Source organism: Alligator sinensis, unplaced genomic scaffold (genome assembly GCF_000455745.1).
Source record: "Alligator sinensis unplaced genomic scaffold, ASM45574v1 scaffold1408_1, whole genome shotgun sequence".
NCBI lineage: Eukaryota > Metazoa > Chordata > Crocodylia > Alligatoridae > Alligator > Alligator sinensis.
Window position 1 is genome coordinate 922,710 of NW_005842519.1, and position 22,748 is coordinate 945,457.

At 55.6% G+C, this 22,748-nt stretch overlaps 2 protein-coding genes across 3 annotated transcripts in view; one reads left to right on the forward strand and one right to left on the reverse strand.

Annotated features, from left to right (window-relative positions):
- Positions 1-7,142, forward strand: part of HSPA12B (heat shock protein family A (Hsp70) member 12B) — a 46,034-nt gene extending 38,892 nt beyond the window's left edge. Inside the window, exons 10-13 of one of the 2 annotated variants that reach the window (XM_006031629.3) lie at positions 1,040-1,144; positions 2,823-3,081; positions 3,231-3,334; positions 3,574-4,220. In XM_006031629.3, the coding sequence (XP_006031691.1) occupies positions 1,040-1,144; positions 2,823-3,081; positions 3,231-3,334; positions 3,574-4,220 (1,115 nt within the window). Of the gene's footprint in view, positions 1-1,039; positions 1,145-2,822; positions 3,082-3,230; positions 3,335-3,573 lie in introns of both variants that reach the window. The other variant, XM_006031628.3, reaches the window with a different exon arrangement.
- A 132-nt stretch (positions 7,143-7,274) lies between these two features.
- Positions 7,275-22,748, reverse strand: part of CUNH20orf27 (chromosome unknown C20orf27 homolog) — a 57,413-nt gene continuing 41,939 nt past the window's right edge. Inside the window, exons 4-5 of the mRNA XM_025213289.1 lie at positions 13,985-14,107; positions 7,275-9,812 (exon numbers count right to left, since the gene is read on the reverse strand). Of these exons, the coding sequence (XP_025069074.1) occupies positions 9,712-9,812; positions 13,985-14,107 (224 nt within the window). The 3' untranslated portion in view covers positions 7,275-9,711. The remainder of the gene's footprint in view (positions 9,813-13,984; positions 14,108-22,748) is intronic.

Sequence of the window (22,748 nt, forward strand, 5' to 3'; positions counted from 1 at the left end):
GGGGGGAAGACCCGGCCCTGCGCGCGGGCCCAGGTAGCCAGGGATGCCATGCAGATTGGTCGGCTAGTGGCCAGCACTGGCAGCTTCGATTGGACCGGGCTGCTGAGGTCAGAGAGGTTATGTAAGGCCTGGGCCAGGAAGAAGAGCAGCCATTAGCCATGCGGTCATCCAGGTGAATCTGATCCTGGCTCTCTCCTCATCACCGCATGCTGCAAGAGTGCCCTGCCTCCAGAGGAAACAACAAGCACCTCTGGACGATGCGAGTGAGTAACCTACTAGAGATCCGATCAGATATTTAGCTTCAGTAACTCAGATGCGTGTTGAAACGGCTACCTCAGCCACCCTGGTTTGCTCTATGGGATTCCTTTGATATTCCTGTAAGATTTCTATGATATTGCTCTACCTTTTACCCTATTTCTGCCCTACCCCTGTCATCAATAAAGTTCTCCTTTGTGACCGGTGTGGAGACTTATTGAGGGGTGGGACTAAATTATGCCAAGGAGGCCCCTGAGGTCTGTGGACTAAGGGAGGCTTCCTAATCAGCCCCTGACTTGGGGAAGTGCCCCAAGTGCTTATACTGGGTCTAGCACCCATTGGACGATCAGGCCTGTGTTTTCCAAGGTGCACAGAGCCAGAAGTGAGTCCAGAGCCTTGGATGGTGGCAGCGGGAACCCCAGGCTAGCGGGTGTGCTCCACGGAAGGGGTCGGCCGGACGGGAGGCACCCCAGGGAGGCACTCGGAGCCTGGAAGGTGGTCGGGGGCAGGGAGGGGGGCGGCTCAACGCAGGAGCGCCCCCTACTGGCCCGCCACAGGGCCTACCTTCAGGACCGACTAGAGCCCAGTCCAAAGGAAAGCCCCCCTGCACTGGGCTGGGGTCATTCATTGCACACCCAGTTTTGCAAGGCGGGGGGGTGGGGGGTGCAGAACAGGATCTCTCAAGCTCAAGGCCATGTGAGGGCTCTTGGCACAGCCCGTGATGCAATGCAATGCATGCACATGACTGCGCCCCCCCCAACCCCCACCCCCTTGCTGGTTGCAGGTGACCGCTATATAGTGGCCGACTGCGGGGGAGGGACGGTGGATCTCACCGTGCACCAGATCGAGCAGCCGCAGGGGACCCTCAAGGAGCTCTACAAAGCCTCAGGTAAGACACATCCTGCCCCTTTCCCCCCTTCCCCATCTCCCCCCATCGCCCTGGCTGGCTCCTGCCCCTCGGCTTGCAGCAGCCATTGATCGCCCTTTGCTTCTTAAAGCGGTACCGTAATTTAGCATGTACCACACCCCCTCAAATAGGAGATGCACTTCGCTTTTAAAAGGCAGAACAAAGAAAATAAGAGCTTCCCTTAAAGCTGGAAGGTCCTGGCGAGAGGGTCTTGCCCTTGCGCTCAGGCTCAGACCGATGCTGAATTGGGGATTTCCCCTTGCTCAGACTGGTCCGCACTGGAGGGCTTTGCCTTCCTCTGCAGTGGGGGCACGGCCTGGGCCTGGGGTCTCTGGGGCACCTGTTAATCCCCTTTGCAGCAGCAGCACGGTGGCAGCCTGCTCCTCATGCTCCTCCCTGTGGAAACCTCTCAGCTTTCATTTGGCTTCCCTACCCCAGGCTTTTGCAGTAGAAATGGCCATGACCATATTTCCTCACTTATAAGATGCACCCCTGTTTCCAGCAGCTGATTTTGGGAGGCAGGGGAGTGCATACTGTATGCAATATGGTAACGTGAAGGGAACAGGAGCAAAGTGTCCCCGGAGGCTGCCCAGTTCATTGCCCCCCAAGTTTGCATGGGGCACTGGCGTACAGATGGGCTCCGGTGGGGGTTTGGTAGCTTGGGGGACGGTGGGGAAGATGCTAGTAGGGGACACAGGAGGGTGATGCTGCTGTCGGGGGGCTGAGGTGAGGGGGGAGGGCTGGGGACAGTCTGGAGTTGCTGAGCCTGTCTCTGGGGCCAAGGTCAAGGCTTGGAGGGGTCTCATAGGCGATCAGAGCCATTGAACTTGCACCTCCAGCTGCACCCAATTGGCCACGGTGGGGTATCTCAGGTGTGCCCCCCACCCACCCAAGCACTGGGGCATCAGCCCTACGCTGTGCAAGGAAAGATCATAACCAACCCTCCAAGCCCTGCTGCCAGGCCCTGCCAGCCCAGCCCAGCCCCCCAGACACATGGATCAGAAAAGGGGGTTAGGGGCATTGCACTTGGTTTGGCTTCGCAAGCCCATGCAAAACAGCCAAGAGGGGCCAAAAAGAGCAGGACAAAGCTCCCCGATCCCCAGCCTGGTCCAGCACATAGGTTTCAGCAACCCTGGATCTCCCCGGACGAATCCTGCAGCCAGCAGTGCCATCTGCTGACCGTCTGGATACCAACCAGCCAGCCTAGACCAGCCACGCTCGCATTGCTTCATGGCTGGGATGCTCAACCGGGGTCCGCAGCAGCTCCAAGAGGCCTTAGGAGCCTTTCAGGAGAGCGGCCACGTGTTAGCACTGGTAGCTGTGCAAACACAAGTCACAAGATAACCCCGGGGATGCCAAAGCATCCCCACTGCTGCTTTGAGTCTCCAAGGGTTGCTGAGACAGGGCCTTGAAACCAAACGCATGCATGCCCCGGGGGCTGAGTGAATATGGGACTGCATCCCCAGCCAGCCCCGGGACTCTGGACCAGACCCCCTCCCACTTCTAGCAGCCAGTGGGAAGGGGTCAGGCTTGGACGGGCAGCAGAGCTGGCTCAGGGTGCACCGGGGCCAGACTGATGGGGGTCAGCGGGGTGGGGGTGCAGGTTAGGACACCCCCCGGCATGGGCACGCCTCACCCCTGACAGCCCCGTGTGTCGCAGGTGGCCCCTACGGCGCGGTGGGTGTGGACTTAGCCTTCGAGCAGCTGCTGTGCCAGATCTTCGGGGAGGATTTCATTGCTACCTTCAAGGCCAAGCGCCCGGCTGCCTGGGTGGACCTGACCATCGCCTTCGAGGCGCGCAAGCGGGCGGCCACCCCGTCCCGCGCCAACCCCCTCAACGTCTCCCTGCCCTTCTCCTTCATCGACTTCTACCGCAAGCACCGGGGCCAGAACGTGGAGACCGCACTCAAGAAGAGCAGGTGTGGCCAGGCGGGCCCAATCCGGGGGTGGGCTGGGCTGGGGATGCCCTCCTCCCTGGGTGGGGGTCTCTCTGGGAAGCCATGCATGTCTCCGGGGGGCAGCAGTGGGGGGGGGGCAAGCTGCTGACCTGACTCCCACCCCCATTCAGTGTGAACCTGGTGAAGTGGTCGTCCCAGGGGATGCTACGGGTGTCCGCGGAGGCCATGAACGAGCTCTTCCAGCCGACCATCAGCCAGATCATCAACCACATTGGTGAGTGCAAGGCCAGGCCGCGGACAAGAAGGGTAATTACCCCTTCTGGGGGCTGAGGGTACTTCTAATTGCTAGAAGTACCCACCCAGGCCGTGCATCCATCCAGGACCAGTGCAGGGCTCGCTGCGAGGCATGCATTTGCATTTTGGTGGCTCCCTGCAGCAACGGCTGGGGGGGTTTGCCTGGCGAGGGGGTATTGCACCCCCCACCCCGGCCTGACCTGCCTCTCTCCCCCCCAGACGCCCTCATGAAGAAACCCGAAGTGGACGGCATCAAGTTCCTGTTCCTGGTGGGGGGCTTCGCCGAGTCGGCCATGCTGCAGCACGCGGTGCAGACGGCCTTTGGCGCCACGTGCCGCGTGATCATCCCGCAGGACGTGGGGCTGACCATCCTCAAGGGTGCTGTGCTCTTCGGCCTCGACCCCACCATCGTACGGGTGCGCCGCTCGCCCCTGACCTACGGCGTGGGCGTGCTCAACAAGTTTGTGGAGGGCAAGCACCCCCGGGAGAAGCTGCTGGTGAAGGAGGGCAAGAATTGGTGCACCGACATCTTCGAGAAATTCGTGGCCGTCGACCAGTCCGTGGCCCTGGGAGAAGTGGTGCAACGCAGCTACTGCCCAGCCCGGGCCGGGCAGCGGAAGATCATCATCAACGTCTACTGCAGCGCCACGGACGACGTGGTCTACATCACCGACCCGGGCGTGCGCAAATGCGGCACCATCAGTTTGGAGCTGGACGCGGTGGAGGATGGGGGGTCCCCCTCCCCGCGGAGCCGCCGTGAGATCCGCGCCAGCATGCAATTTGGGGACACGGAGATCAAGGTCACGGCCATGGACGTCAGGACCGCCAAGACCGTTCGGGCCTCCATCGACTTCCTGTCCAACTGAGCCCCGGGGGAGCAGGGACGACCTGGGGCATCCCCTGATAGTGGCTCCCACCCCCAGCCCCAACCTGGCAGCCAGTGACTGCATCCTGGGGGGTTTATCACTGCAGGACCGAGCTGCTCCCACCCTCTGGGGGCTGGAAACATCCCTTCGTGGACTTGCAAAGGTGGGCAAGCCGTGGGGAGCCCACTGCGACCTTGGTGGGAGGTGGAGGGGTGGTCTGCTCCAGACCTGCTGCATCTTAACACACCCAAATCCATCTCAGGGGTCTCAGCCTCTGGATGCAGCTCAGCAAGGGGCATGCTGAGGTGGGAATGACCCTTGCCAAGATCCCACGAGCTTTGGACCCACAGCACTGTCCCTCCTGCTACCCCGGGCATGGACAGACTGACATCCTGGATGATCAGGAGAGATGCAGCCCCAAGCCCAAAGAGATCTCCTCTACCCTCCCCAAGCACGAGCGGGTGGTCCTGCTTTGAGCAGGGGGTTGGACTAAATGCCCACCTGAGGTCCCTTCCCACCCTCCTCATCTACGAGTCTATAAGTGTCGTGGGCTTGTTGCATTGCAGGCACATCGCCCCGGCACAGCAGGCTCGCGTCCCCAGTGCCAGGCCATTGCAGCCGCAGCGAGGTGCTTCCAGTGGGACCCAGTTGCATGTCTGGGGCCAGGGATTGCAGCAAACCCAGGGATGCTCTGATCCCTCTCCACCCTATGGATGTTTGCTGGGGCCCAGGGTCTCACCTGAGGACTGCAAATACCAGATACCCACGGACTGCAGCTGGGTCGTGCCCATCTATGAGCATGGCTCCCCCCACTATCCCTGTGAGGGGCAACAGACTCAGAGCCATGTCCTGGGCGGGGGGCTGCCCACCTGCCGTGACCAGCCACGTGGCCACCACGGGCCCAATGCCTCCGTAGGAAAACCACTTTGCTGGCCTGTGGCTACTCAAATGAACACGCCGTGAATTAAGAGCCGGCCACTTCTTCCCTAGCCAGACAGCACTCAGCGAGACGAGAGGATGACAAACTGAAATGACGCCTGAATCCCCGCTGGCAGATGGCAGCGATAAATATATCTATATATATATTTTTTTGTAAGCCCCCAAATTTTTATTTTTCTATATCGCCTGCCGATGTGCGGCGCACAAGAGCCCCGGGTGGTGTGGTGGGGTCCCCGGGTGGCATGGCAATTATAACCTGTTGAAGTACAGCATGAGAAGCGATGGAAGTCAAAATAAACTATGATATCCTCCCGCAGAGCCAGGCAGGGTGCTGTGCTTTGCAGGGGCAGGGAGGACTGGGTTTTTTCGTCTTGCAGGTTGGGCCTTTCACCTGGAATAGGGTCCTCAACCAGCCAGTGTCTTAGTTCTGCTGCAAAATTGGAGGGGGATCCCGTCTTGATGAAGAGGGGCTTGGGTGGGGGCCCCGATATAGAAGAGGCTGAGATCCACACAGCAAAGGGGAAGACAGTCGAGGGCTTTGCGTACACGTGCAGCTTGGGTTGTGTTATGCATGGTCTCCGTTGAGACTCCAGCCTTGTCCCATGACCCTGGAGTAGCTTTTACAGCCCCCATGTCCCTCCATGGGTTGACTCTCTTGTTTTGGTCTCTTCAACCCACCTTTGCCTCTCTCAATAGTGTCCTTCCTTTCTCATTGTATTAAAATGACTTTATTCCCTTCTGTTTAGTACCCCTGCTCTCTGCCCATCCATCCCCAGCCTCTGACCCAAGTAGACCAAGGAAAAGCACTTGCCTCCATGAACGAGTTAGTCTCATAGGGTCCTAGAAAGGTGAGGGACCGGGAGCATCACAGGGCCGTGTCGCAGCCCCGCGCCACGCTGCACAAGCAGCCCTGAGAAGCTGATGTCTGGGTGTACGAGATCCAGCAGCTTGGAGGAGGAAACGGGCCGCTGGGTCCTACCTATGAGATGCATGGCCTCCCAGGAGCATCGTAGGATCAGAGGAGAGGCAGGCTGGAAGGGACCTCACGGGGTCACATCCAGTCCAGCCTCTGCTCAAGGCAGGAGCAGCCCTGGCTAAACCAGCCCAGCCAAGGGTGTGCCTAACCTGCTCCTGGGATGGAGACCACCACGTCTCTAGCGGCCTGTTCCAGTGCTCGGCCCCCACCAGAGTCACAGTCATGCCCCACGCTGTATCGGTGCCTGCAGTTATTCCATCCCAAATGCAGGACTTTGCACTTGTCCTTGCTGAATTTCGTCTGGTCGACTGCAATGAAATGGCTACTTCATCCGTTTAAAGCCAAGCAAGAGCATTACAGATTGCAAGTTATGCCACTTCCATCCCCTTAGCCAAGCAGTTGGCACTGGGGCAAGGCCCTGGGGCACAGCCAGGGTTCGAGTGGTTTTTAATGCTGTGTGAGTTGTTCTCTCGCAGGGTGGGAAGCGGGTCACCTCAGGCCCAGGGCAATGGATAAAAGACATATTGGAAGACAGCAGATAGCAATAGCATTCCCAATGCTTTCAGGACATGCCCGTATCTCCAGGATGGGCCTGGCTCTAGCCTATCCTGAGCCCATCACCAGGGTATCTGTGCACTTTGCTGCAAGATAAATGTCCAGAAGCCACAGTGGGTGCAGGAGGGAGAAAGGCTTTACTAAGCCTTCAGCCTGATGCCTTTGAACCCTAGAAAACCAACACAGCAGCTGGGGCGGTTACAACCCACGGCTAGTCCTCATCGGCTCCTGCCTCCATCTGCTGTCACTCATCCCCTCTTGGCTTTGGGGCAAGGATCATCTCGCTGCCTGCATCTGTACAGCGCCGAGCACAGCTGGGTCCTGGTGCACTACAAGGGTTCCCAGATGCAGATAACTCAATAACGAGCGTTGCCCGCAGGTAGCTGCAAGAGGCTATCTAGGTAGCAATGCAACATTTGCAGTGAAGTCAGGCTAGAAAGGACCTCATTATTCAAAATTTAAAAAAAATAAAATCAACTTTTAAATATTCGTTTTTCCCCAATGGAGAGAGGAAGAAAAAAAAAGCCCCAACTTCGTGACAGCAGCCCGGGGCTGACCAGAGACAGACAAGCCGAGGCCTGGACTGTTTTGACCCAAGTTTATTCTTCTGCTTTATAGATTTTTATTTTTTGTCTTTTTTTTTTTTTTTTAAAGAAACCCCACACATACGCACACGCACTTATATAGAGGCACATAAATCTTCCTGTTGCTTTCCAAACCAAACTGCTTCTCTGGTCCTGGTACCATGTGTCTTTAAAAAAAAACCCCAAACAACAACCAAAAAACCCAGTAAAAAAAACAACACAAAAACACAAGACGACATTTAAGAAAAAGAAAAGTCAGGTTGGGATTTTTAGAGGAGTCATAGATTCATCGATTGTAGAGTTGGAAGGGACCACAATGGGTCATCGTGTCCGACCCCCTGTCCTGGTAGGAAAGGGGACCGAGGTCGGATGACCCCAGCCAGGTGACTATCTAGCCTCCTCTTGAAGACCTCCAAGCTAGGTGATAGCACACCTCTCTTGGTAACCCATTCCAGATCCTGGCCACCCTTACTACGACAAATTTCTTCCTAATATCTAACCTAAATCCACCCTCAACTAGTTTACACCCATTATTCCTAGGGTATCAGGTACCCGACTCCCGCTGGTACCAAGTGCCTAATTCCCTTAGGCTTCACCCTCCTGGCAAAATCCCACCCTGAGATGCATGCTGTTTTCAAGGGGGTCTGCCCGGCGGCGTCTGGGGGTGTGGAACGTAGCCTTGCGGGACAGTTTCTGGTCTCGGTTGCAGCGGTGAGCAGGGACTCGGTCTGGAGCCAGCTCATCCAAAGCTCGAGGGGGGCAGGGGTGCAGCCGGGACCAGAATGCAGCCCCGAGCCGTCAGCCGGGCTGCGGGAGAGCTCACAGAGAATGATACACAACAAAATGAAATGGCAGCAGCAGCAGAAAGAGCGCACGAGAGAGAACAGGCACTGCTCCTAAACGGTCCCTAGTCAAGACACGGTATGGCTTGCAACAAGTCCTGGCTCCTGTGTTTCCTGGAGGCGGCAGACACCCAGATGGGGGAAAGCCCGCCGCGACCAAACACCAGCGATTCATCCGAGCACACGCACAGCTACAGGGACCACCCGCTGGGTTTGCTCTACCACAGCCCACCCCTTGGGCACGGCAGCCAGAAAGGAAATACTAATGATACCAGAGGCTTTGCTTTTCTTACATATATATGTCAGAACTGTTGCAGCTGCCATTATACATATCTACAGAGGTATATAGATAAATCTAAGTCTATCAATAGATAGATAGTATTGGGATGGATGGATGGATGGATGGATGGACAGACACGAACAGATGGAGAGTATTGGGATAGATAGATAGATAGATAGATAGATAGATAGATAGAAGTAATGTGATAGACAGAAGTAATAAGATAGATAGATAGATAGATAGATAGATAGATAGATAGATAGATAGAAGTAATGTGATAGAAGTAATAAGATAGATAGATAGATAGATAGATAGATAGATAGATAGATAGATGTATTTGTACATATATTCATACATGCATACATAGAAATTATGCGATAGACCAAAGTAATAGATAGATAGATAGATAGATAGATAGATAAAAGTAATGTGATAGACTGAAGTAATAAGAAAGAAAGAAAAGGCAGTAATGTGATAGACCAAACTATTACAATAGACAGACAAACAGATAAAAGTAATGTGGTAGATTGAAGTAATATGACTGATAGATAGATGTCTATCTAGATATATTTAGATCTATTGCTATATCTATATCTATAGATAGATAGATATCTCTAGATATATCTAGATCTACAGATATATCTATAGATCTATATATTTCTATCTCTCTCTCGATATACATGCAGTTAGTTAGCTAGCTAGCTAGCTGTATAAATATCTATATCTAGATAGATAGATATAATGGCAGTTGTAGAAACCTGGCACATGTATGTACCAAGCAGGCCACATGTGACATGGAGTCGGCCGGAGAAGAGGCTCCTTTGCTCTACAGGCTTTGCTTTTCTTACATATATATATATAGCCATGGAAACCTAGCCATGGAAACCTAGCCATGGAAACCTAGCATGCGTGTACGCCAAGCCAGGCACGTGTGACACAGACGGCCGGAGAGGAGGACGAACGACCCACCCTGTGTGACGAGATAAGACGCTGATAGACAGGAGGCATGTACATGGCAGGCACCCAGAGAGCGAAGTTTTAAGGCTGAAAAGAAAACCCTGCCAGTCTGAGGTCTGACCCCAGCCCCCGTGGCCTTTAAAAGCCCCCTTCCAGCGGCCTCTGGTGTGTGTTGGGTGCAGAGGGACCAGCGCAGCGCCCAGACCTCCCAGCACAAGCTCCATGGGTGACAACCAGCCGCGCGCAGGCAGAGCCCTGCCGCTGGTCCCCACCGGGTCTGTGTTCCCAATGCAAGCTTAAATTTCCAAACGAAAAAGGACCGGGGGGTTGGGGGGGCGGGGAGGGGGCCTGGCCGCGGCTAGTCAAACCCGTGCCAGTCGCTCTGCTCTGAGTCGTACTCCAGCTCGGCCCCGATGCACCGCACGCCTTCCAGCAGCATGGGTGTGCCGTGGTGACGATCTGCAAGACAGAAGGGAGATCACTCTGCAAATGATGCTGCTGTTAATACAGCCCCGGATGCAACCGGCTTTCCTTGCACACCATTGCCTCCTATTCAGCTTATGCAACACAGCTCTCCAAGTCAGCCCACTGCGCCCATTGCTCAGTGAACAGCAGCAAGGCCCGGGAGCCCCAGAGAGGAGCTCGGGGAACCAGGTGCCTTCCAGACACCTCATAAGTTCCTGCTCCCAGGTGCTTACCACGTACAGAGATGAGACACAGGGAACGAGAGTGAGTCGGACACGCCTAGGGTCCCAATGCAAGTCAGAGGAGAGCATCTCACTTCCTAGTCTGCTGCCTTGTCCCTGTACCTCGCTGCCTCCAGCCATGCACGGAGAACCAGGCTAAAGTGGACAGCACGAGGTCCAGTTTCAGTCTCCTTTAACGGATCTTAAAAATGGTCCAGAGAAGGGCGACCAAAATAATCAGAGGCCTGGAGCAATCACCAGAGAGACTGAAAAGACCAGGACTCTTCAGTTTGGAAAGGAGAAGGCTGAGGGGGGCTAGCTAAGTGGTACATGCAATCCTGAAGGATGTGGACCAAGACAACAGGGACCTGTTGTTCCCCAAGTCCCAAACCACTAGAACCAGGGGGCACGGCTGAAATGAGCAGGTAACAGGTTTACAACTAATAAGGAAGTGGGGTTTTTTAAGCAATTTGTGGAATCTGTTGTCCCGGGATGGGGTGGAGGCAGAAAGCACAGCCAGGGTCGGCAAGGGGCTGGACGCATTCATTGGAGATGTTTCCTCTGGCATCTCTAATGCAATCACACTGGATGCCAGAGGCTATTGGATGACTCCAGTGATATCTGGTTCAGTGCTCTCCCTCTATAGCATCCTTCTGCTGGAGACGGGACACAAGGCTAGAGGGACCATGGGTCCGACCCATGAGACTTCAACCCATCATGTACTAGACACATGGCAATACTTGAATCGGGACCGCTCTTTGCCGCTGAAGAAGGAAGATGCTGCTCTTGCGATGGACACGAGAGGGAGCACCGACCACACCGCTGACTCCGGGAGAGAAAGGATGAGACGTCTCCCCACTAACAAAGCCCTCGGAGCATCCTGCCAGGCTTAATCAGATCATATCATAGAGAAGTGAGGCTGGAAAGGACCTCAAGCCATCATCTAGTCCAACCGGGCACTGAACCGGCGACCTAGGTGCTATTAGCACCAGGTTCCCCAGCCACAAGCAGCAACCCCAATGCTCCTAAATGCCCGATTAAAATTCCCTAATAATAAAACTGACCATAAAACCCCATCTGTTCCTTCTCCTAATTGCCAATGGATATTAAATTACCGCTTCCCCTTCCCGTTTCCCGTTCCAGGACTGGGGTGGGGTGGGAGGAACGACACTGGAAAGAGACCGGGATGACAGTCTGCTCCTGGTAAACTGACCCTCTCGCACCATAATGTTACTGCTGATTGAGCGGCAACGAGTCACGGGGAAAGGGGTCACGACGTGCTTGGAGGCAGAGGTGAATGAAGACTTTGCACGAGACAGGAGAAACAACCTTTGACTGTGAAAACAGGCCAGCTTTGCGCGACACAGGGAAGGAGCAATCGCTGGTTCTCTTCCAGGTCCTACGTGCTTCAGAGAAGCCAATGAAAACGAGACGGATGAAGACAAAAGAGATGCAAAAATGGGGTAACAAGGTGATTAACCCATGGCTCTAATCGCCACTGCTAAATCAGGCAACAAAAAATGAATGTCACGGTCTCTCATTCCTGGCCAAACAGCTCTGAGCAGAGATGCCGGGTCAAAGGATTAGGCAGGATTTTGTTTAAAGAAGCCGATTAAAAAAAGAAATGCAGTGAGCAAGATGCGTAGAGGATGCAAGACTGATTAGGATAGAGGCCAGAGAGAAGACTAAGGCACTTGGGGGGGAAGTCAGGCCAGACGAAGGGGGAATGCAACGCTGGCAAACACAAGGGAATGTGCACTGGGAGGAAGATGAATTATCATCATGCCATTTGGGGTCAGGAAGGGATTTTCCTCCCTGGTCAGAGTGGTCAGGACTGGGGGGGTTGCCTTCCTCTGTAGCAGGGGCATGGCCTCTGCCTGGGATCACTGCAGCATCTATTTAACCTTTTATAAAAGCAGGACGTTGTCTGCCGCGGCCCCCCTGCTTTCCCTGTGGCAGGGTCAGGTGCAACGCGTGTGCCGTGACAGTCATTTTACAAAGAGCTTAGATGATGGTTTGTCCGCGCTGATTTGCACAGGGCCGATCCTGCCTCAGGCAGGGCTTCGACTAGATGTGCCTCTGCAGGTGCCTTCCAGCCCCATGTCTCAAAGCGCCTAAAATTCAGGATGTGTCTATCCCGGCGGCCAGCAGTGATCAAGAAAGCAACTGTGCTGGGACATGGGAGGAAGGAGATGAAAGATGAGGAGGGAAGCAGAACCTTGTCCAGAAGCCTCAAACCTGGGACAGTTTTGGGTTCACCCAGAGGCACCTCCTGGGCATGGAGCGGGTGGCAATCAGTGACATTTCCTTCTGTGGATCCCACCAGTGTTGCACAGGAGAGAATCTCCTGCATTGGGGTGCAAACTCCCTGCTGAGAGGCCTCGCCTGCCCTGGCCGTGCCCAGCCCGGCAGCTACCCCCAGCCCAGAAGCTTCTTCCCTATTCACAAAACAGCCTCAGGAGTGTTGCCAGATGTGGGGAAAGTGATTCTTCCCCTCTCTTCGGCACTGGGGAGGTCACATCTGGAGTCCTGTGTCCAGCTGTGGGCCCCCCACTGCAGAAAGGATGTAGGCATGTTGGACAGATGGCAATGAAAATGGTTAGGGGCTGGGAGACATGACTGGTGCTGAGAGGCTGAGGGAAATGGGCTGACTGAGTCTGCAGAAGAGAAGACCGAGGGGGATTGAATAGCAGCCTTCACCTCCCCGCAGGGGGGCTGCAAAGAGGATGGAGCTGGGCTGTTCTCAGCAGGGGCAGATGACAGGACAAGGAGCAATGGGCTTGAGCTGCAGCAAGGGAAGTTGAGGTTGGATATTAGGAAAAACACTCTTACTAAAAGGGTGGTGAAGCACTGGAACAGGCTCCCCAGAGAGGTGGTGGAGTCTCCATCCAAGACCTGGGTAGACAAGCCTTGGCTGGGATGATGTAGTTGGGGCTGGTCCTGCTTGGAGCAGGAGGTTGGACTAGATGTGACCCCCTGAGATCCCTTCCAGCCCTCATTGTCTCCGATTCCATGATGCACTGCCAGGATGCGTGGGTTATCCCAGGACTGTCCGACAAGAGATGCTCCAAACCCTAGTAGCACCAGCCTCAGCTGGAGAGAGCATGAAGGGAGAGAGCACTGGGGTGACAGGGGCTGCGACTCCCAGCCCCTCTGCATCGGCTACCACCACTTAGCATGCAATAAAGACATGGCAGGAACCCCACTCTGAGACCCTTGCTGCTTCCCTGAGCTGACACCAGAGAGGTACAGACTGTGATACCCAGAGCCACGCGGGGTCTGACCCCATGGTGATGGGCACAAACCCTCCATGGTGAGGATCAGATGGTGGCCAGTCCTGGAGGGCTGCATTGACCGTGACTGTCACCCCTGGGATTCAGCCCTGGGGGCCTTGCAAGCCTAGCCACGGTGCAGTGCTAGGCTAAGGGATGGGTGAAGCAGGCTGGCAGATGGGGAGGGGAGTTGCAGCATGGCTCAGCTCTCTCTCTGCTGCTTCTTCCTTCTGCATCCCCGGGACCCTCCCCAACCTGTGTACACCTCCTTCCCAGAGCCCCCGGGCAGCTGGCCACCATCACATCCGCTCTCAAGGCTTGAGCTGGAGCTGGACTGGCACTCACAGCCTAGCACCGTGGTGCCAATACAGGGATCTCAGCACTGCTCAGAGCAGGATGAGAGGAGCAATTGCCATTGCTCACAGCCTCTCAGCCTGGACAGAGACAGATGCAGCACAATCCCGTCGACTCCGCACGTGCAGCCGCAGGGCACCAGACTGGATCCCCAGGGACACCCCGCAGCCTGGCACAGGTGAGATCAGGGCACCGAGGGCACTGCCAGGCAATGACAGAGGAGCTGTGGGTTAGCAGAGGCTCAGAGCATCCATGTCCATCTGGGGGGACCCGAGTCGCAGTCGCTACATGGAGCCGAGCGAAATCCCCCAGTACCTACCCATGACCCGAGCCTGGACCACCACCTTCACGCAGGTGCTGTCACTGGTCTCGCTGGCGAGGACCATCTCCTCCTTAAGGACTCCTTCCTTGTGAGCCGTGTACTCGCACTTCACGCTGTAGCCTGCGTACAAGAGGGGGGAAAGCAGAGTCAGTTGCTCGGTCCCTGGAAGGCAGCATCCCATGGGGGTTTGTTCTTACCAAGCTGCAGGAGCAACCCCCCAGCCACAGCTGCCTCCTCCCAGCATTGTCATGAATTTATCAGGCCTCAGGCAGAGATGGGTATGCAAGGGCCCTTTGCTCACATCCAGCCGGAGCCGTGCTAACCCCTGCTGCCATAAGGAAGCAAAAGGCCCTACCTGACTATCCCACAATGCACTTCTTGGCGTGTGGAAGCTCCCCAGATGCCACGGCTGCAGACAATAACAGGGCAGGAGCCCCACAATGCCCTGTGCCAGGCTCAGCTCCCAACCCCATCCCAGACCTGCACGTGTGGGAACCCCAAGGGGTGGCTGGCAGCAATAGGGCATCACGGTTCGGGGGATGCAGAGTCCCAAAATGGTCTGAGGCAGCCACAGATGGGGGCAAGATCACAACAAATAGCCCCAATACTACAGCTATCAGGGGTCTACCTGTTGGAGCAGATGCAGAGCACAGCAGGAGGAGAAGATAGACAGACGGACGGATGGATGGCTGGATGGATGGAGTGTCTGAGTGGAGACCCCATCAAGTGGGCATACGGGTGAACTCAGGAGCGGTCCCAGCCCAAGACCTGCAAGCCCAGATGCCTGGAGCAAGCCCCAGCCACCAACAGGAAATGTTCTTTATGTCCTGACCTTGCTTCATCCTCCCGTCAGCTCAGGTCACGAGATCCTAGAGCCGTGGGGCTGGAAGGGAGCTCCAGAGGTCCAGCCCTGCCTCAGCCAGGATCAGCTCAAACCAGCCCAGACAAACACACTCTTTGTAAAACTACCAGCAACCCTGACACAGCCCAAGACATCACCCCGACCCTGCCATAGGGAATGCAGGGGGCCTGCGGCAGCCAACATCCTGCTGCTGCAAAGGGGGTTAATAGATGCTTGAGAGACCCCAGGCCGAGGCCGTGCCCCTGCTGCAGAGGAATGCAAACCCCCCAGTCCGGACCAGTCTGAGCAGGGGAGAAATCCCTTCCTGCCCCAGTGCAGCATGGGGCTGAGCCTGATTGCAGGGGCAAGACCCTGTGGGGTTGATGCCAGCAGGAGCATTGGCACAGCCCAGTCCCCATCCCCAGCCTGGGCTGCAGCAGCACCCAGCGCCTCTGGAGGAGATTTAAAACCCCCCTGACACATGGGGCATAAGGGGGAGAAGGGGGCAACCAGCAGAGCCCAGACACCTGGGACATCCCCACAGCAGAGCACGGGCACAGCTACCCAGGGCAAAGTCCTGCTGGGTACACTCAGGGCTCAGCAAACTGCCCTGGGGAGACCTTACAAGCCAGGTCCCCTCCTGGGGGGGTCCAAGCATAAATGTGGCCAAGTTCAGCCATGCACACAGCATTACACACACACACATGCACTGGAGGTGAAGTCACAGCCTACGACAGTAGAGGACTTGCTTGGACAACCCAAACAGCTATCTCCAGTCCAACGCCCTTGTTTCCTGAAGTCCCATCCCAGCATCCAAAAGAACACGATTGCATCTATTCTGGTATTACACCATCACCATAACTTTAAGCCTAAGGCTAGCAACACGTGCTGCATTTGTCCCGGGACAAGCTGTGCCTGTGTTTGCCCTGGAACAGAAAAATCTGGAGACTGGAAAGTACACATATCACTCTTTTTATTAGGGTTTTGTGAGTGTTTGAATGCGCTGCCTCTTTTCTGCCATCGATCCCATCCAGATGCACTTCATGATGTCCTGGGACAAACCGTTAGTGCTTCTTATCCTGGGGACCTTTTTTAGGGTTTCACAGATTTCATAGACATTAGGGCTGGAAGGGATCTCGGGAGATCATCGGGGCCAGCCCCCTGCCCCAGGGGCAAGAAGTCAGCTGGGGTCATAGGATCCCAGCAAGATAAGCGTCCAAATGTTTGGTTTGTCCTGAGATGACAGAGGTGGAGATCTGAATGCCTGCACTTTGTCCTGGGATAAATGAGACAAGATAAATGTGGGGGAAATCCTTTTTCTGGTCCCCGCAGCTCCAAAAGGAGAGAGAAGAACTGGAGAAAGTGCAGAGAAGGGCAGTGAGGATGAGGAGGAGCTTTTAAATAAGGAGAGAAAGAGGCCAAGGTTTGGTCAGTTTAGGAAAGAGATGCTTGAGGGGGGTCAGGAGAAGGGTTTACAACACACTGAATGGGGAAGAGAAAGTCACTAGGGATTTATGACTGACTGTAATCGTCAGACAAGAACAAGGGGGCAGAGCATGAAAATAGCAGGTAAAAAGTTAAAATTAACACCAGGAAGTTCTGTTTCCTCCAGCAAGTCATTATAGGGTGGAGCTCGTTTCCCCCAGACGTGGGAGCTGAGAGCTCAGCAGGATTCACCGGGGCTCGGACACGTGCTGGGAGGAAAGGGGCATCGGGGGCTCTGGGGCACGGCCTCTGCAGCAGACCTCAGTGCTGGAGGCTGCAACACAAGGGAAAACCTGCCTAGCCCCAGTCACTCTCCCTCCAGCCTCCGCACGACACGAGACACGGCAAGATGGGCCTGGGTCTGACCCAGCACGTGGCAGCTCCAAGGTTCGTATGATATCTGTTTGCAGCCGAAAAGGAGCAAGGAGGAGAAGGAGGATAACCCACCTGCCCAGCGTGTCAATGCGTTCTTGGGGTCTCCAGGAAGGAGGGACACGAGCCCACCGAGAGAGCTGGAAAGCGGTCCGGCCCTTTGCATTTTCAGACAGTTCCCAAGACAGGCCCCATCCTTGCTATCCGCTTGGAGTGACGCTTGGAGGACTTCCCCATCCAACCCAGGGGTCCAGGAGGGGCTGAGGTCAAAGGCGGCTGCGAGGGCGCAGCACCCATCAGGGTCCAGCCAGGGGAGATCGGGGCAGGGGGTGCCGACAGCTGGGCCGGGGAGTCAGGGAGCGTGGATTCAACCCCTCCCTGCTGCAGGTGAGTCACTTCCCACCTCGGTGCCTATTAAAGGGGGGTAACGAAGTTTGAGGGGCAGATGAGGATTAACCAGTGCACGCACAAGATCGGTGTGAACAGAGCAGAGGCATGAACGGAGCCCCGACGCTCCCCTTCTGCGTCTCTGGAGGCTGTTTTGCAGGAGGGGAGGCAAGGAGAGTGAGTGAGAGGAGAAAGGAGGGACAGGAAGGATCAGTGGGGAAGATGTCAGGGTCCGTGACCTAGAGGGAAAAGCTGCTCCGTTACTGGAGCGTCTGGCCTAGCAGATGGCCACCGGCATCACCAGCAGCCTGCCGGGTAGGAGAAGGCTAACGAGGCCGCGTGATATCTGCAGCTGCCTCCAATGGAGGTTGCAGGAACTCAGCCCATTCCCTGGATGGCCCCGAGGGGTGCGAGCAGCCCCCTCTCCCGACACGGGCTGGGTCCGAGCCACGGCACCCCTGGGCCATGCTCCAGGCCTCGTTACAACCAGGGGTGCAGAGCCTCACACCTGAAGGGCAACACCACAGGGTCGTGCCACTGCCAGCAGGGTCCACAACCTCTCACGCTTAGCCAAATTTGGGCATTTTTCCCCCAAAGGAGGCCCCAGAAGGCCTGTCCCTGATGCAAGAACTGAGTGCGAATCCCTGCTTTACAAGTTCTCAGGTCAGGAGTGTCAGCTGGGGAACCTGCCTGGACAGGCAGAGAAGAGGCCGGAGGACTATGAACAAACCCTGCTACCCAGCGTAGGAGTTTGGGTGATGCTTGGATGTATTTATCACTGAATCACAGACAAGGAAGGTAGAAAGGGACCTCAGGAGGTCACATCTAGTCCAACCCCCTGCTCCAAGCAGGACCAGCCCCAACTACATCATCCCAGACAAGGCTTTGTCCAGTCAGGTTTTAAACACCTCCAAGGATGGAGACTCCACCACCTCTCTGGGGAGTCTGCTCCAGTGCTCCATCACCCTCCTAGTGAGAAAGTTTGTCCTAATATCCAACCCCAACTTCCCTTGCTGCAGCTTGAGCCCATTGCTCCTTGTCCTGCCATCTGCCCCCACTGAGACCAGCCCAGCTCCATCCTCTTTGCAGCCCCGCTGCAGGGAGGTGAAGGCTGCTATTCAATCCCCGCAGTCTTCTCTTCTGCAGACTAAAACAGTTCCCTCAGAAACCATGTACCCCAGTCCCAAACCTGGAGCACTCCTCTGGACTCTCTCCAACTTGTCCACATCCTTTCTGTAGTAGGGGCCCACAGCTGGACACCGGACTCCAGATGTGGCCTCCCCAGTGCTGAATAGAGGGGAAGAATCACTGCCCTCCATGTGCTGGCAACGCTTCTACCCAAGCAGCCCGGGATGCCGTTCACCTTCCAGGCAACTAGGGTATCCCAGTGCCTGGTTTCCTCCCCACAACCGGCCCTGCACTGCCCTTGCTAAAGGACTCTGGGAAATCAAAGCCCAAAGGGATCCTGCCCTGCAAACCCTTGCAGTCAAAGGCAGTGCAGTCGCATGGACGTCAGCAAGACCCGAGATGGTTTCGGTGGCAGGGGGCTGCTACTGATAATGCAAAGCCAAAGGGCTTCCAAAACTGCCTTCATGAGAAGGGCTTTTATGTACATCAGTCTGCACTAATGCACTGCAGAGGATGTACACCCCAGGCCAGGCCGAGATGGTTTTGGTGGCAGGGGGCTGCACGTCTGCATGCTACTGATAATGCAAAGCCAAAGGGCTTCCAAAACTGCCTTCATGAGAAGGGCTTTTATGTACATCAGTCTGCACTAATGCACTGCAGAGGATGTACACCCCAGGCCAGGCCGCAGCCCAGGGTCCAAAGCAGCCCAGACAAACCCAGTGTCCAACCCCTCAGCAAAACTAGAGAGGTGCTGGCACCCGGACTTCAATCTTAGACTGATTTTGCAGGCGACCAAGGGGAAAAAAAAAAAAGGCAGGCATCTCGCACCGGATCCCATCTCAAATCCTTGAGGCACGGCATGTTACTAAACCTGCCACGCTATTTGTACAAAGTGCTCCGAGCAAAACCATACATTAAAAACCCACCGAATGCTGCTATTCATCAAAGAGCCTCTCGGAGGGACCGGCAGAGGCACGCGGGGGCGAATGCTTGACACCTGAACGGAAAATCAGCTCTGTTTGTGCAGAGAATTGCTACCCTTTCACCGCGCTGCTACACACTCGACACCTGAAAGGGAAGGGGGTGGGAATTGCAGGCAATGTGAGGTTGTCATTTCTTGCATTTCAGAGGAGGGGAAAAAAAAGCACGATAATAAAGAGGAAAATCTCTCTGGAGCCTCTAATTTGAAGGCAGGCATTGCTCCGATATCCGTATCAAGGGAAAGGCACAAAACCCTGCAGCTTCCAAGGAGCGAGCACAAAAATCACACCTCTGCAGTCAATGTGCTTCGGCAATTACGGGCGCCGATGCTTGCGAAGAGGCGCTCAAAGCAAATGGAGGTGTGGGACCAGCTGAAAAAGGAAAAGGAGCAAGCAGAACGTGCCTGAAGTGCAAGCAATTGCAAGGGGCAATTCAGCTTCGTGTGTGCAGAGCTTCCAGCTCGAGACAGGGTCTCAGCTGGTCATGGAAAGGCAGCCCAAGGCGGGGGGAGACGTGCAGAGATGGGACTTAAAGAAACCGTGTGCCTCGGAGCTCCCCGCTGTTGCGTGCCAAAGAGGCTGCAGGTTAAATGATTCACGGCTCCGGCAGCAGCTCACCCTTCACACGTGATTTGTGGGCAAACACAGCTCGCTTCAAGGGCTTCTACGGAATTGCTGAAGAACAAGCTTTGCACAATCAAGTTCAAAGGCTTCTCTTCCATCTCCCCCCCTGCACGCTGAGGCCCTGCCAGCAGGAACACGTGATTTGTGGGCAAACACGGCTCGCTTCAAGGGCTTCTACGGAATTGCTGAAGAACAAGCTTTGCACAATCAAGTTCAAAGGCTTCTCTTCCATCTCCCCCCCTGCACGCTGAACTCCTGCGAGTCCAGCGCAGGCGCTCGTTCTTCCAGAGCCCTGGGGATCAGCCTCCCACGAGCTCTTCCCATCACAGCCGGCAGCAATGAAGCCTTTGCTTTCCCTGGCTCTCAGCAGGAGGATTTGTGACTCTCTGGGTCCCATGGATGGCAGCAGCAGCAAAGCCCTTTGGGTTTTCTGCCGGCTATCACAGAATTGCAGCAGAGCCGGGCTGGCAGGGCCCTCCGGACATCACATCCAGTCCAGAAGAGAAGACCGAGGGGGTTTGAACAGCAGCCTTCACCTCCCTGCAGGGGGGCTGCAAAGAGGATGGAGCTGGGCTGGTCTCAGTGGGGGCAGATGACAGGACAAGGAGCAATGGGCTCAAGCTGCAGCAAGGAAAACTGAGGTTGGATATTAGGAAGAGGAGGGTGGTGAAGCACTTGAACGGGCTCCCCAGAGAGGTGGTTCAGTCTCCATCTTTGGAGGTGTTGAAGACCCGGGTAGACAAAGCCTTGGCTGGGATGATGTAGTTGGGGCTGGTCCTGCTTGGAGCAGGGGGTTGGACTCGATGTGACCTCCCGAGGTCCCTTCCACCCTCACTATCTGTGATCCCAGACAAATCCATCATCCAACCTCTTAGCAACACAACACAGCCCCTCCTGACATGGCACCAGACATCACACCCAACCCTCCCCAGGCAAAGCAGGGGGACTGCAGCAGCCAACGTCCTGCTGCTGCAAACGGTGTTAATATACCCTCCCACTGCCTGCTCCAGAGCACGCCCTGATCAGCTCTGTGAGCGCCAGGCATGGAGCCCGGCTGCACCGCCAGCTTTGGTCTATCCAGGAACCAAAAGACTCCTTCCAACATAAGGCCACTGGTCTCAGCAGCGCTCAAGCGTGCGCTATGCTCACCCATCGCCAGCTGCAAAATGCACACAGCTGTTCAGCATCTGTCTCAACAGCTCCGTTGAAGGAAACATAATGATTGCCCTGAGCAAAGAAAAGCTTGCTGCTACAGGGGAAACTGAACCCAGGACTCCATCTCCGGGCCCTGTCGCTGGTGCTACCCTGTGCATAGCAGCGAGGTGCAGATGTGCTCACCCAGACCAGTTCTTCTCTTCCCTTCCTAAGCTTCTCACTGGAGGCTAGTCCCAATCTCCCAGCTGTATCCCATCAGCCGGCTGCCTTTGCTTCTCAAGGATTTCAAACAGGCCCAGTCTGACATCCAGCCCAGCTCCTGGGATCTCTCGAGTGCATTTAACAACCCATGCAGTTTCAGGACACTGACATTACCCTTGTCCCCTGGCTTTACCTGGGGCAGGTTCACGGGCTCTTGGTGTCCACGGGCCATGGGCCTTGCAGCTGCATAGCAGCGCTGACTGTAGTTTTAGAAACAGGTGAGACAAGGAGTATTTGGGGTGCTTTGGATGGGGGCTGGGCTTGCTGCGACTTCCCTGCTCTGATTCCAGGTCATTTTTCACACCGTGTACGGTCTCTGCCAGGGCTCCAAATCCTGGAGAACCCCCCTGCCCCAGGTAAGATGCTGCAGCGATTCACTGCTCTCAATGAGAAGGGCAGCGATGTGCAACCAGTTTGAGCTTTCCAGATGTGGGCTCCCAGCTTGGGGGCTTGCTCCACTTGTGCCTATGAGGATGAAGGTGAAAGGGTCCACATCTGGGGAGCCCTCAGTGATCAACCTACAGCAGCTTTGAGGAGGTTCACTGGCAGGCCAGTGAATAGCGAGGTCACCTTGCTCTCAGAATCGTCCCCCACAGCCCCCGCCGGCTGAGGGGGGGCACAAGCTTTTTTATTGCTCTCCACACCTGTTCCCCCCGTGGAGCCAACCCGGTTACTGCAGAATCATGCAAAGCAGAGAGGAGAGTCCGGCACAACCCTCAGCATCTGCAGAGCTGCAAACACGTCATCAAGCGAGCAGGGTTTATGCAATGAATGTGGAGCCCCGCGATGCAGCTTTGGAGACCGCTTCCAGAGGGGAACCTCCAGCAGAGGAGCTCAAGGCCATAAAGGGGGGGAAAGATGCAGTGCTGGGATAAGGGCAACTGGGAACAAACTGGTCAAGAATGACTTCAGGCCGTGAGGGTCCCTTCCAGCTCTGAGACTGTGGTCTCTCTCTGTTGTGAACCGAAAAGGATGTGTTGCATTATGTCAAAGACCAGAGGCCTGTTGCAATGGATTATAATGAGCTGTAAAATCAATTGACTCCCTCAGCTCTGCCTGAATAGAAATGCCACTACCACTTCCAGTTGGGTTTACATTTTGGGTGAAGCAGGAACTCAAAGGCAGGGGAAGGGATGAAATTTTCTCTTGAAGGCGTTCAAAGTAGGTGCTTGAACCACCTCCGGTGGCAGGCTGTTCCAGACCTTGGGGGCTCGGACAGTAAAGAAATTCTTCCTTATGTCCAGCCTGAAACGATCTTGCAGTAGTTTATAACCGTTCAACCTCGTCATCCCTTGGGGCGCTCTGGTGAACAAACGTTCCCCCAGATCCTGGTGAACACCCCTGGTAAACTTATAGGTGGCCACCAGATCACCCCTGAGCCTGCGCTTTTCCAAGGTTAAGAGCCCCAGGGCTCTCAGCCTGTCATCGTAGGGTCTGCTTCCCTGACCTCTGATCATGCGCGTGGCTCTTCTCTGCACTCTCTCAAGCTTCTCCACATCCTTTTTGAATTGTGGAGCCCAAAACTGGA